Raw genomic sequence first — 14,993 nt, 5'->3', positions numbered from 1 at the left:
ATAAAAGTTATAACAACATCACAGACCTCCAGATTCATTATCTTCTGCCAACACAAAAGGGTAATGCCATAAGGTTGTGATCAAAACCCTCCATGTTTGGGTGTATATGCATACATTTTTGAGTACAGGACAGAGTAGTTTAGAAAGGTCCAAAGTTTTCCTCCCCAAAGTAACACTTGTTATGTATCACATGACACTTGAGAACACTGATTGGTCATATAAACCTTGTTTTTTTAATAACTTGCATTTTGTCTTTTGGCTTTATTTTTTTTTTTAAGTCTTTCATTTTCTTTCTCTGATAATTTTCCTTTTTTGTAAAAGATGATCAGTGACAAATTTCTCATACGTATCCTGAGGAAACATCCCATCAAGTCTTTTTTGGGCAATTTATGAAGTCCTCTGCCATAGTAGCCCTGATCTATTTACTTCCAAAATTAAACATAGTCTCATGAACTGATTGAAAATATTGCAAATTCATCACTTTCACCATGCAACCAAAGATGCTATAGTTTTGAGAAGTGTCAGGGAAATCATACGTAAAGGCAATGTAAGAGACAGAAAGTAGCCTTTAACAGAAGAATTTTTTACAAAATATGCTTTGGGAAATTATATTAGGAGAGTTCCTCCTACAAAAACTATTTTTCTGTCAAAACCCCACCGAATCTGAAATGTTTCACATGGAAATAATTACACAGTACTTCAAGCCCCCATTACTCCTGAGAAAATCAAACTTTATTTCTGTAACATATTGTGGACCTCTGTCCACATATTTATATAGTGTAAAATACAGTACCACATGATGCTTCCTTTAAAACTGCATAATATTCCAGTAATAAGTTCACAATTTACAAAAAAGGATTCTCAATTTAATTCTCAACTTGGATAATTGCAAAGGACATTCTTGCAGGTATTATTTGACAAGAAATGACCATTTTGCAAATATGAATACCTGTGTTTATTGCAATCAGACATCATACTTTCCTGATAGTACTTTTTAATAGATTATTTTGTTTCAGTTATTCTTCACAAAGAAAGGTTTGAATAATGCAAGACTTTTGGAACTCATTACTTTCCCTCTACAAGCCTCGGTTCTTCATTTCTTTAAAAGCAGAAGAGTGGGTTAATATCCTTCATTAAGCTGACTCAGAACAATCATTCCTATCTGAAAGAGCCATCCAAAAAAAATATCATGGGGCAATTATCTAAGGCGATTACCATAACTAAGACAATGAAAAGCAAAATTCACTAGACACATGATCAAAAAACTCATGTGAAAAAGCAAAGCACATAGAGAAACAAGGGCATACTGACAGCAAAACAAAGTGAACTGCAAACACTTCATGGATTTAAAAAATCAAAAGGGTCAGTCGTTCTGCTCCGTCACTGACAATGGCACCACTAAGATGGTGTTTCAACTTGGGAACTTTGTGTTTCTTCAACCAACCTCTTAAGTTTGCTTTTGAAATTTTACCTTCACTAACTTAATAAGCACTGCTTTTCTCTGAAGGGTTAAACCCTCTAAAAGGTATTGGGGGCACGGAGTTAAGTCAAGTGGCTGTGGTTTGCAGGCCATGCTCTGAGCTACGAAAGGTGACTGGGCTGAAGCCAAGTTTAGAAGCTTCCTCAGGAAGTTATGTTAAGCTTGCAACTGGAAAAAAAAAAAAAAATCTCTTTGGCATAAACTTGTGACAGAAAATTAGTATCATTATTCTCATTTCACAGAGGGTCCTGAAGGAAAAAAGAGATGTACAAGACAAATATCAGAGGTAAGTGATACAGGAAGAAATTACCTCTGGTTCTTCTGACTCCCTGTTGAGTACTTCATCTACTGGACCATATTATTTAAAGGACTATAAGACCACTGTGAAGCCTTTCAAAGTTATGCATGACAGAGCATAGACCCTAACATGTATTAAAATATTTAAGTAGTATATACAGTCAGCATTTTTTCACTTCTGATTTCACAGGGCTTTATCAAAAATAACTCATACCTATCAGTTAATATGTTATTCAGAGCAGTCCTGCAGAGAAGGACTTAGGGGTGTTGGTCGATGAGAAAATGAGTATGAGCCAGCTTCAGTGTGCGCTCTTAGCCCAGAAAGCCAGCTGTACCCTGGACTGTATTAAAAAGAGTGTGACCAGCAGGTCGAAGGAGGTGATCCTGCCCCTCTACTTTGCTCTTGTGAGATCTCACCTGGAGTACTGTGTGCAGTTCTGGTATCCTCAACATAAAAAGGACATGGAACTGTTGGAACAAGTCCAGATGAGGGCCACGAGGATGATCAGTGGGCTGGAGCACCTCCCGTATGAAGACAGGCTGAGAAAGTTGGAGCTGTTCAGCCTGGAGAAAAAAAGAAGGCTGCATGGAGACCTCATAGCAGCCTTCCAGTATCTGAAGGGGGCCTATAAGGATGCTGGGGAGGGACTCTTCATTAGGGACTGTAGTGATAGGACAAGGGGTAATGGGTTAAAACTTAAACAGGGGAAGTTTAGATTGGTTATAAGAAAGAAGTTCTTTACTGTGAGGGTGGTGAGGCACTGGAATGGGTTGCCCAGGGAGGTTGTGAATGCTCCATACCTGGTGGTGTTCAAGGCCAGGTTGGACAGAGCCTTGGGTGTCATGGTTTAGTGTGAGGTGTCCCTGCCCGTGGCAGGGGGGTTGGAACTTGATGATCTTAAGGTCCTTTCCAACCCTAAATATTCTATGATTCTATGATTCTTATATTTTCATTGTTGTGAAATATGCACTGCTGTGTTATGTTGTCTCATGACTTTTATAACAGCAAATGAGGTATATTAAATTAGGTACCAATTCTGACAGGAGCTAGAAAGGATTAAGTCATAACACACATTTCATATGCAGATTCCATGCTTACATATACAAATAAGTACCTGATAGGTAGGTATACAAATAAACGTACAAATGTACACACAAGCAGAGATTCATGTATAAATAAAACCGAGGAATTATTTATGAGTTCAAGAGTCAGACTTTGACTTTTGTTTGATCTAAATTTTCAAAGAGCACTTCTAAAAATTATTCTTTTTGCCAAATGCTGCATCATCTACATCTTCTAAAGCAAAAAGCTTTCACAAATTGAAAAAAAAACAAACAAAAATGCTAAAAAATAAATAAATAAATAGAGTTGATTAGGACTGGTATAATATCAGTAGGAAACAAAGGATAAATGTATTTAATGGTTGAATGAGTTCTTAGAGGAATTCTTAACTACCAATCATTTTCTATTCTAATGAAAACACAGGAACAGAACATTTTAGGTATATTATGCTGTCTTTTACAATATACATCCTGACATCAACTTTTTTTTTTTTGTTTGAAACCTCTCTGAGACAATTTTGATCAATTATATTTGACAGGAATATAGCAAGTGGTACAGCTCTGGTGAAAAAAAGTTAAATTTTAAGAAGATCCAAACTACACCCAAGCCTAATGAATATTGCATTAAGAGAGGTAATTCTATCAGAAAATACTGTCAGCAAAATGATATTCTCAACTGAGCTGCACATAATCATTTTACCAAAACACCCATAGTAATTCAAAATAATTTCAATTAACTGTGTGCACGCATAAAATGGTCAGCCATTAGTATCAACTTACTATTTTATATGCCTAATAGAAACTCTGAAGTTAAGTCTGTCAAAGAACAGACTTAACTTATTAGAAAATAATTTCTAGCTGAAGGGTATCCAAGATGCTTTCCAACTCTAATTTGTATTACAGTATTATAAAGTTGGCTTTGGGATGCGGAAAGCTGTTTATAAAAAAAGAATAAAATATATTCCTTTGTGATTTTTAGGAAGGTTATAACAAAACAATCATCACCTCGATAATATATGAGGAATTCTAGTAAAAACTAAAAAAGCTAAAGAAAATCAAGTATTAGTTAGTGCTTTAATTTTTTTCCCAATGCATTTATGATTTTATTTATGATCACAAGAACACAAGAAATAGAATTAAAATATAGTTACAGGATGTCCACATTACTGTATCAATTACAGCAAGAAACTGTTTTTCTTCTAAATTCAATGAACTAGCTCAAGTGTTATTAAAGACAGCAAAACAGTTTCAGCTAAATGAAATAGAAATAGCAATGATAAAGATGGTCTGTTCCAGAATAAACATGTGTCTACTATACAACTAGTTGTAAGCTTTAGAGTTAAAAGCTCTGTGTAGCCTACAGTGTACTTGAAAATGTATTTGCTCTGGCAACCACATGTAATATTTTCAGTGAACCCACTTACCTTTAAAAGCTGATATTTTATAATTATGCTGGACAGCAGCCACCATGTCCTTCCAAAAGTCGTATTTTTTCTGACCATCATGCTGTAAGTGTGAAAACGAACCTAGTCATTATATCAAGTATCAGCTATTTTGAGCTTTCATACTGAGACAGTGACAGGAATAACATTAATAAATAAAAGTATGTGAAGTAAAACAGCCTTAGTAGGATTCAGTATGTCAGTATTTAGCAGTACTTTGAGCAACCGTAGGTAAGTTACCTCTTGTCTATGTGTTATGGGGATTTATGGGGTTATGAGGAGTGGAGAAGGAGAAAGGATCTGTATTTGGGATGAGTTCTGAAACGCTACAGCAAACAGGGGCATTAAACAGAACAGCAACTTGCTGAACGAGCCGTCTCACTAATATTTGTCGATAAAAACAGTACCTAGAGCTGCAGGTACTGTACTTAATTAGCATGTTGACATTACCTACAGCCTGGCATTCATATCACCTTCCACCCTCAAAACTGGCAACCCCCACTTTGCAATAATAGTGCCCTTCTGCCAATAACTCCACCCCAAACACTAAAACATTCATGCAGAAGCCAGGCTGAGCAGCATTGCATTGCACTCTGAAAACTGCCAAGCCCCAGCTCCAACAGAAGGGCAGGGGAAGGTGATCTGTGGTTGTGCAGAGTCTCTCACCATTCCTATAAAGCTGCCCAGGCACAGAAGAGTTCTGGCTGACCTCAATCACACCATCATGCATCTCACCAAGGGAGTGGAAAAGCTTCTGAACCAGCTGAGCCCCACAGCACTCAAACTCCACAAATTTTAGGATGCTGAATCAAACAAATGTAATCACACAACGAGCCAATATTACAGAGATTAGCTACACAGCCTGGAAGAAGTGCTTGGAATTACAAGGTAACCTGGCAGCAATAAATCAAGCAGTATAGTTTCTTTGAATTTGTAACCTGTGGAAAGTGTCTTTGTAGCGTTGTACAGGCTTTACATACTTACATTACAATAAAGTTCAAGGCAATTGTTAACAGATTTCATCTCATTGCCACCCTCTGTGTCCTGACCACTGCACTGATAGTTGAATAATGAACCCTTTTGTAAGCATAAAACATTTTCTAAAGATGGAAATGTTTAGAAACTACAAAAAAAGTCTCAAACCCTTAATACTGACATGCATTCTATATATACACTGAAGTAAGATCCAATTTCAGGCCTAATCTGACATAGAGGCTTCCAGAGTAAAAGTTCACCCTCAATTCCACAACCAGCAAGTCAAACAAACAAGGCTTTTTGTGCATGACTGACAAGCGCTATGGCAATCTGCTTACCATCCACTGGCTCTACAGGTTAAGAGCCGGAAAGATACAATGCTGTGGCTTTCAAATTGTTTTCTAATCCATTCCTAAACCGAACTACCACAGAAATACAGGAAAGAACTAATATACAGAAAAGATCTCATATATGTCAAATGCAGTTAGCTGCTCAGTCATTATTCAGAGCAGTGTCCAAGGAGATGCTAGGGAACACCTATCTAGAGGTGATGGCACTAACATATACCAGCATTAACCTTGAGACTGGTGGATTTAACTGTTCGCTCCCCTCACATTACATGTGGTTAGTTTGATTCTTAGTTTGGGGTTTATGGGATTTTTTCTGTTTGTTTCTTTGAAAAAAAGAAAAAATATATCAGTGCAATGAGCCAACAGTTGCTCAGAGTGCTGTTTTGAGGACAGATGGCTTAAAAGTGGGTACCCTTCCTTCAAAACACTTGACCTCAGGGAAGACTGAAATAAATGCCAAACTATTTCCTTGAAAATCTACAGCCATTATATATAAGAAAGTCAAGAAAACCAACTGATGCCCAGAAAGCAGAAAGAAAACTGTGCATGCTCATGCAGTCCACCATGGCTTTGGTGCCATAATCAAATGCGATTTCAATAGCTGAACTATCAGACAAAGCAGTATTTTGTGTAGCTCCTCAATGAAAAGGTCCAAAACACCAAAAAGCTCCTCTGTTTTGTCTGAAAACACATAGGAGTTCTGGCCGTGAACACAGCAAAAGCAAATTCATCTTTCAAGTGTACAGCAGCCCAACACCCAGCTCAAGTCTAAACCCATTCTGAACCCAAAACTAGCAGTTCTTCCTTCTCTTTCCAGCAGAAAACTTCCTGATCCTAGAATGTTGTCTGAAAATGGTAAAAAAACAATCAACAATCCTTACTAAACAGGCTTCCAGAACAGGAAACAGAAGCCTCTGCTTCCTTTAAGAAATGTGGAAGAAAAAAGTGTGATGGTTTCTAACATTTAGGATGAAGCATTTTACAGCCATGAGAGCTGGAGTGGTCTACCACCTCCTACCTTACACCTTCCTCACCTGACCGATGCTAGCCTTCCTCACTGTAGCCCTCCTGCTAAAACTGGGCCATCATCTATTAAAATATTCAAGAACTGCTAGCTGATAAAGAAGGTGCATGACTCACTTCTGGTGCCCTTCTGGAGAAACATCATGGGTTTAATTCTCTCTGGTTAAAGACAGAAATGATCCAGGGTCAGTGCTTCAGCTTGTGAACTAGCAACTGAACATGAAAGCTTACTACACACATGCTATCACATGCTTTCTCTCTCAGTGAGTAGGTGATTTGTGTCAAGTCTAAATTAAAGTAATGCGATGCAGCTGTTACATCAGAGACAGGGTTCTAAGGCTTGAACAGCTTAGAAGGAGATTACTGGGCACAAACTTAAGAGTCTTAAGGCACACCTGTCCTCAGTGCTTCTTGATAAGCTAGTTTTAGCTAAATTTTCATGGAGCACTTGCACTTGGGCAGCAATATACTCAGCTGGAGTGGAGGCTAAAGCATCAAGTCAGCTGATACCCATATCTCAGCTCTAAATTCAATGTTTAGTGCTGCAGTGCTTTGGTACCTTCAGCCAGACTACATCGGTACTCTTTTTACACTGATATACTTACTTACCCCCAGCTGCACACAAGTTAAAGATTCAAGCCTTCTTTAACACAACCAAATCAATCAGCATCAAACTGATGCTGATTGGTAGGTTTTAGAACATTCTACCTATATAAAAGCATGGGGAAAACAAGTTCAAGCAATTGTACTCTCCTCCTTGAAAATTTAAGTTATTCTTTGGCAGAGAAAAAAGCCTGGATACTATTCCAGAGGTGTATTTATATCTGTGTACACAGAACAATACATTTAAGACAAAAACGAGTCTATAAAAGGATGGAATTAAGCTTTCAACTCATTAACACCTTGCAAAGTAGCAAAACGTGTTATTCAGAAGACTTACATTAGATTTAATTCAAGTACCACCAAGTCTAATTAAAGGAGATTGTAAGAACTATTCTGCGTTATCACAGGGTAAACTTGAGAAAACAGTGCATTTCTATCTTAGTTATTTGTGCCCTCTAGTGGAAGTACATTTATTTTGAACATGGCCATGTAGCTCACAATTATCTTCAGAGGCAACTTGAACACACCAAGTTCGACCTGAAAAAGTCTAAACAAGAACAAAGCTGGAGACCTTAATGTTGTTCAATATACTATTTGTATGCATTTAATAATGCATACAAAAAGCATGGTGGAGGAAGAGAAAGATAATGCAATACTTACACAATTCAGTTCTTACCTGATCTAAGCTGTCCACAACCCTTGCACATAAGAGAGCTCCTGGCAGGTCAAAATAATTATCATACAGATAGTATTTAGCTGGAAAAAATAATTAAAAAAATATTTTTAAAAAATCCATATTGTATGCTTTAAGAGCAAGTTAAAAAATACATTAAAATAATAACATAGAATCATAGAATAGTTAGGGTTGGAAAGAGCCTTAAGATCATCAAATTCCAACCCCCCTGCCATGGGCAGGGACACCTTGCACTAAACCATATCACCCAAGGCCTTGTCCAACCTGGCCTTGAAAACTCCCAGGGATGGAGCATTCACAACCACAAACTCCTATTTGGATTTTACTGGTAATAAGCATTATCTGCTTCACAATCTGTGTTAGCCTTTATTCCCACTTCTGATTCTCATAATTTGCTACTGAAATTTGTTCACCTATATCAAGGCAAGTGAGATTTTAAAAATACATTTTAAGGCTCTAAAAGTTATGGTGGAAGAGATGGGAGAGAACCATGAGTTTTAAAGAGTGAGGACTGTATCATTCAACTCTTCCAAAGTAGCTATTTCCCTAGCAGTGAAAACACAAAGCGTTTGAGAATCTGTTCCAAAAACATGTGGATAGGTCTTACACAAAGTGTTCTCCTTTGCACACACGCATGCTGCCAACAGCCGCTTATCCCAAGGGGAAATATGCCCCCATTATTACATGAGCCCCAGAACAGAATTAAATGAGGAGGGTGCAAATGCACCCCCCCAGGCTGAGGTCATGTTCAACAACTCTTTCCTAAGGACTGAAATGACTTCACCAGTGATGTTTTTCGTATTCATGATCTTGTCTGTGCTGTCTCTTAGGTAAAGGAAAGAACAAGTGAGCAAAACACTCACAAGGGAGACCAAATGCACTTTTCAATGAAAAGGGAAATCGCATTCGCTCTATGCTCAAGAAAATGTTCCTCTTCTACCATCTTGCAAAAGATTACTTGCATAATAACAAAAATAAACATCATAAATGAGTTTATGTCAGCAAGATCTCAAGGAAAAAATCTCCACTATACATCATAATGCAACTTAACATTTTACATGTATTACTCACAATTGCCAAGATCAAATTAAACAGAAAAGCAGCACAGAGAAAAACACAATTGTAGACACAGTGCCTTCAAAATGACTCCTATCCTAAATCTAATAAACTTCAACTGCAAGAGAAGTTTTGTTCCCAGATCTGCTCTGTTCTTTGCTTTTGCACCAAGGCCTCCAGTAACAGCTCTGATGGTAATGAGTCTACTAAGACAAATTTAAGATTTGACCAATATGTCCTAAATGAGACAGGACCACTTCATCAAGGAAGAAATGTGACCACCTCTATAACCAAAACATGTCTCTAATGTCAGCTCATTTGTCTCATAGAATCAGAGAATAGTTGGGGTTAGAAAGGAACTTAGGATCATCTAGTTCCAACCCTTCTGCCATGGGGCAGGGACACCTCACACTAAACCATGACACCCAAAGCTCTGTCCAACCTGGCCTTGAACACCACCAGGGACGGAGCATTTACAACCTCCCTGGGCAACCCATTCCAGTGCCTCACCACCCTCACAGTAAAGAACTTCTTCCTTATAACCAATCTAAACTTCCCCTGTTTAAGTTTGAGCCCATTACCCCTTGTCCTATCACTACAGTCCCTAATGAAGAGTCCCTCCCCAGCATCCTTATAGGCCCCCTTCAGATACTGGAAGGCTGCTATGAGGTCTCCACACAGCCTTCTTTTCTCCAGGCTGAACAGCCCCAAGTTTCTCAGCCTATCTTCATACAGGAGGTGCTCCAGGCCCCTGATCATCCTCATGGCCCTCATCTGGACTTGTTCCAACAGTTCCATGTCCTTTTTATGTTGACACCAGAACTGCACAAAATACTCCAGGTGAGTTCTCACAAGAGCAAAGTAGAAGGGCAGGATCACCTCCTTCGACCTGCTGGTCACACTCCTTTTGATGCAGTCCAGGATACGGTTGGCTTTCTGGGCTAAGAGCGCACACTGAAGCCGACTCATGTTCATTTTCTCATCGACCAACACCTCAAAGTCCTTCTCCGCAAGGCTGCTCTGAATCTCTTCTCTGCCCAGCCTGTAGCTGTACCTGGGATTGCTCCGACTCAGGTGTAGGACCTTGCACTTGGCATGGTTAAACTTCATGAGGTTGGCATCAGCCCACCTCACAAGCATGTCAAGGTCCCTCTGGATGGCATTCCTTCCCTCCAGCGTATCAACCGAACCACACAGCTTGGTGTCACTGGCAAACTTGCTGAAGGCGCACTCAATCCCACTGTCCATGTCACCGACAAAAGTGTTGGACAAGACCAGTCCTAACACTGATCCCTGAGGGACACCACTCGTTACTGGTCTCCAGCTGGACATTGAGCCATTGACCACAACTCTTTGTGTGCGGCCATCCAGCCGGTTCTTTATCCACCGAGTGGTCTATTCATCAAATTGATGTCTCTCCAATTTAGAGACAAGGATGTCATACGGGACAGTGTCAAATGCTTTTCACAAGTCCAGGTAGATGACATCAATTGCGTTACCGCTGTCCATCAGTTCTGTAGCCCCACCATAGGAGGCCACCAAATTGGTCAGGCAGGATTTCCCCCTACTGAACCCATGCTGGCTGTCACCAAGCACCTTGTTGTTATTCATGTGCCTTAGCATGCCTTCCAAGAGAATCTGCTGCAAGATTCTGCCAGGCACAGAGGTGAGACTGACTGGTCTGTAGTTCCCTGGGTCATCCATTTTACCCTTCTTGAAAATGGGGGTTATATTTCCCTTTTTCCAGTAATTGGAAACTTAACCTGACTGCCACAATTTTTCAAATATGAGGGACAGTGGTGTAGCAACTTCATTCGCCGGCTCCTTCAGGACCTGTGGATGGATTTCATCAGGTCCCATGGACTTGTGTATGTTCAGGCTCTTAAGATGGTGTAGAACCAGATCGTCTCCTACAGTGGGCCTAAGATCTTCATTCACACAGTCTCATCAATACCTAAAGTATAAAAATCATCAATATCTAAAGGGGGCTGACAAGAAAGCTGAAGGGTACTTTTGTCAATAGCAAGTAGTGGCAGAACAAGGGGGTACGGCTTTAAGCTGAAAGAGGGGAGATTTACATTAGATATTAGGAAAAAAAGTCTCTGTTACGAGGGTGGTGAGGCACTGGCACAGGCTGTCCACAGAAGCCGTGGCTGCTCCATCCCTGGCAGTGTCCAAGACCAGGTTGAACACTGCTTTGAGCAGCCTGGTCTAGTGAAGGATGTCCCTGCCCATGGCAGGGGGCTTGGAATTAGATGATCTTTAAGGTCCCTTTCAACCTAAACTATTTTATGACTCTACAATGATCACTGGTGACCTAAATTTAAGTTGAACTTTTTCCTTAGAAGTTGAAAATACTAAAAAACCCAAACCAACAAAACAGCTCTCCCCAGAACCATTTACCTATTCCAGTAATTCTCAGCTCAAGTATTTTTAAATATTTGTGATAAAAACTAACAGCATGAGGCACTGACAGGGCCAAAGGAATTTCAAAGAAGAGGACATGCTAAGGCATAGCTACCTGAGCGGGAAACCATTCCGCTGACTGTATTAAAATGCTTCCACTCCCTCCTTCCATACATCTCCAGGATCTCTTCATTTGTCATACTCTTTGTACCATGGCTTGCCCTGTTTGTGTTGTTATTTATAATAAAAGAAAAGAAAAAGGTTGAAAACAGCCAAACTACTCCCTGTGCACAGTAATTCATGACAGCTGAATACTTAGATGAAGGCAAGTTGATCGAAAGCAACTCTCTTTATAATGCAGAAGCTTCCCAGGACCTAAGCTTTTAGCATATACATTACAGTCCTTGATAAAAGCCTTGCTACACAGAGGTTTGGTTGGCTGGGAGCACAACTACTGTGCCTCACCTGCTAACACAATCATTCTGTATTGCTCGAATGTTCTCAATTGTGTGAGGACACTCTCTATACTTAAACTATCAATATACGCTGCACAATAAAACACAGTGCAGAAAGCCTATACATCATTCTGAAGCCTGGTAACATTCACAGAATGCAGGACAGAACCATGGAAAAGTGCTAGTTTGAGTCCTGCAAGCAGCTGTGTAATACAGAAGTACACACAAGCCTGTTTAGGAAGTAAAAATGAAAACAGCAGTCTTCTATGTTTAAATAAAAAAAAAGGAGGTAAAGAAGAACTAAGGATGTACTGAAATTATCGCTGAAGGCAAAATATAGCTTTTATGAGAAAAAAAATACAAAAGAAATTTAAAAGCAAATGTGTCAGTTTCTGTGTTCAATTTACCTCAGGCTATTTAAAATATGCGTTGCAAGCCTGAAGAATTTTGAATGTGTATGGTACAAAGATAATAGTGCTCACATCACTAGCATCAGTCATTAGCATTGACTCCGAGTCAGGTTTTCATGGTCCAAAGAAAAACATTACCCTGCATCACAGCTGAACAGGATCAAGAGTACACTGATAGCCACTGAAAAAGTGAAGTTACCTTCAAGATCACTATGCCCTCAGAGTCTTAGACCTTTATTAAAAAGAAGATATTCTTTACTATCAGCTAACATGTAAATATTATGAAAAGACTGCATTTCTAACATTAAAAGACACTGAGCACCACATTACCAAAGCGTATTTAACATCTAATAAAGTACACCGAAATTAATTTTTAAAAATTTAGTAAAACTGATGGATGGCTTTCAGAAAAAGGATAAAATTTTGGTGTCTGTTGAACAATATAAACTTACTGTCAATATTACCTTAAAACTGTTCCATCTTCTGCAAGTTTCAGGAAGTTTCCTTCTTCAATGTCCAACACCAAGCCTTTGCAACTAAGAATAATTTTATTTTAAGGAAGAAACAAACAATTAATGCTTTCAGAGGAATGCCTTCTTATGTATCAGTGAAATGCAGTTACAGAAGCTATACAATGATGCTACACAAAACCAACCAAGTCAGAACCCTTCAAATACTTCCATGTTTGAACAATGCTCTGTATATGCAAATATGCATTACTCAACAAGGAATGGCTTTCATTTACATAGCAAATTCCTAGCGACTGTTCATATAGATAAGGTTGGAGGATTAAGGTCCAAATATATACAATTAGGAAATATGACATTGAAGTCATTTCCATTAAAGAAACTGCTTTTCCTGGTGGCAACTCCCCTACTTATTATTACTAGACTGGTAACACCAATTATTAGGACAATGTTCTACCCTTTTCTTAAATGAAGCAACTGAATATCCAAGGAACAGGTAAAGTAAAAACACTACCATGCTAGCCAACATTAACAAGGTAAAGAGTTAATAGCACAGGGCAGACAACAAGAGTTTCTAACTCTCCTAATAAGTCTACCTTCCAGACAACTGAATCTATGTTTGCTCAAGTTGCTTGAAAAGTGAATTCAGAATTCAGTGGCTGAAATAATAATGAATGAGACTGAAAAAGTAATAGCACCTGCATCCTCTGTTATAAGGTACCTAAAGAAAAGAAGGTATACTAAGACAGCAGGAAGCAATCCCCAGTGTTTCACGAGTGACACCTGGGTGAGTAGCATCAATACACAGCTATCAGCACAGTAGGCCTGCAGGTCCACATTAATGAATCTCCAGCTCCAATAAGGGACCAAGACAGAGATATCTAGATTGTAATAAAGAATTTCATGCATCAAAGGCCTCAAAAAATGAGAAATACAGACACATAGGTTGTCTCGTGGAAGTTGAAACTATCTTGCTGGGAACTGTTCAGTGAAATACTGACTTGTAAAAATAACTGATCAAAACTGTTACACAAAAATGTGTGCATTACTTGAAAAAAACGAACAAAAAAACCAAACAAATCAAAACAGAAAAACAGTAAACTGTTTCTCCTAAAAAATTTAGTGATTATTTGGCCTTCAAGCTCCCACGCTGTGCCCTAGATAATAACATATCCAAGTTGGAAGATCAGATAGTCAGGTTCAAGCTCCTGCTCAGAAATCACTGAATTCAGAGCACGGACTTGCATTTTAGTGTTTTGCATCACAGCTTTGTGCCTGACATGACACCCAAGGGCTACCTCCTGGCACCTCACCTTTCCACAGTTCCTTAGAAGGCTGTTGGGATTATTTTGCCTTACACAAACAAAACCATATCTATTGAGATAAAAATGACTAAATTCTGATGGTTACTGGATTTACCAGTTGAACTGAAGGCAAAAGACAAAGGAGACAGATAAAATAAGGGAGTAAATTAGACTAAAAGACTTGTGTCTAGACAGCTAGAAACAGAAAGCAAGCTTGGGTGCTCAGTTCTCTCTTCAAAATACCACCTTAGAAGTATCTCATGACAAATACTTGTTCGAACAAGTATTTAGAACTGTTAAGTTTGGATTTATCTATTGGGCTTGACAATCAGGGCAACAACTGCCTAGCAAAAACAGCTGTTTCCCTAGCTTTGTAAAAGTGACAGCTTAAAGGAAGTTATGAAGGAAGTTTCTGTTATTTTTCAACGTACTCACCAGAAGTCTAAGCTGTCTGGAGCTAGAGTCAGCAAGTCTTTGTCATAACCCTTTTCTGTAACCAGGTACTGGGCAAAACTATCATATATTAGCTACAAATGCAAAAAAATACATGCATTAATTATATTGATTTAGCGAAACCAAAGATACTGCTTCCCTGGAAAGCAACAAGACGCAAGAGTTAGTGCCTCCTAAGTGATATCAAACCAGGGAGCTAGGGGATCCATCTCACTGCATCTGCTAACGGAAAATGGTGCTCCACATTATTTCTATCACAGCTGCAAAACAGCTCAAGATGCCCACACAACAGTTCTGGTGCAACGTGCCCAGCATAACCAAGTTTACAGCCTTCTACCTTATTGCCCCTGTGCTTCAAGAACGTTGGGAAACCAAGATGATAAGTACTTCAGACTAGTCACTACTTCCCCAATCTTATTTTGTTTTGCTTTATAATTTTAAATATCATGGTTACCAAGACTCAACAAGGAGCTTTCAAACCAATGAACAACTACACTTAGGGCCATTTAAAATGTA

The 14,993-nt window shown here is 39.0% G+C and overlaps 1 protein-coding gene across 1 annotated transcript in view; it reads right to left on the bottom strand.

The window, feature by feature from the left end:
* NT5DC1 (5'-nucleotidase domain containing 1) overlaps nt 1-14,993 on the bottom strand; it is a 128,016-nt gene that overhangs the window by 111,181 nt on the left and 1,842 nt on the right. The window contains exons 2-6 of the mRNA XM_061366179.1: nt 14,460-14,551; nt 12,718-12,789; nt 11,504-11,610; nt 7,909-7,988; nt 4,264-4,345 (exon numbers count right to left, since the gene is read on the bottom strand). Of these exons, the coding sequence (XP_061222163.1) occupies nt 4,264-4,345; nt 7,909-7,988; nt 11,504-11,610; nt 12,718-12,789; nt 14,460-14,551 (433 nt within the window). The remainder of the gene's footprint in view (nt 1-4,263; nt 4,346-7,908; nt 7,989-11,503; nt 11,611-12,717; nt 12,790-14,459; nt 14,552-14,993) is intronic.

Source organism: Neopsephotus bourkii, unplaced genomic scaffold (assembly GCF_033783945.1).
Source record: "Neopsephotus bourkii isolate Nb327-2 ecotype Australia unplaced genomic scaffold, CSIRO-AGI_Nbou_v1 NB_1314, whole genome shotgun sequence".
Lineage (NCBI taxonomy): Eukaryota > Metazoa > Chordata > Aves > Psittaciformes > Psittacidae > Neopsephotus > Neopsephotus bourkii.
This window is presented reverse-complemented; position numbering and strand designations above follow the sequence as displayed.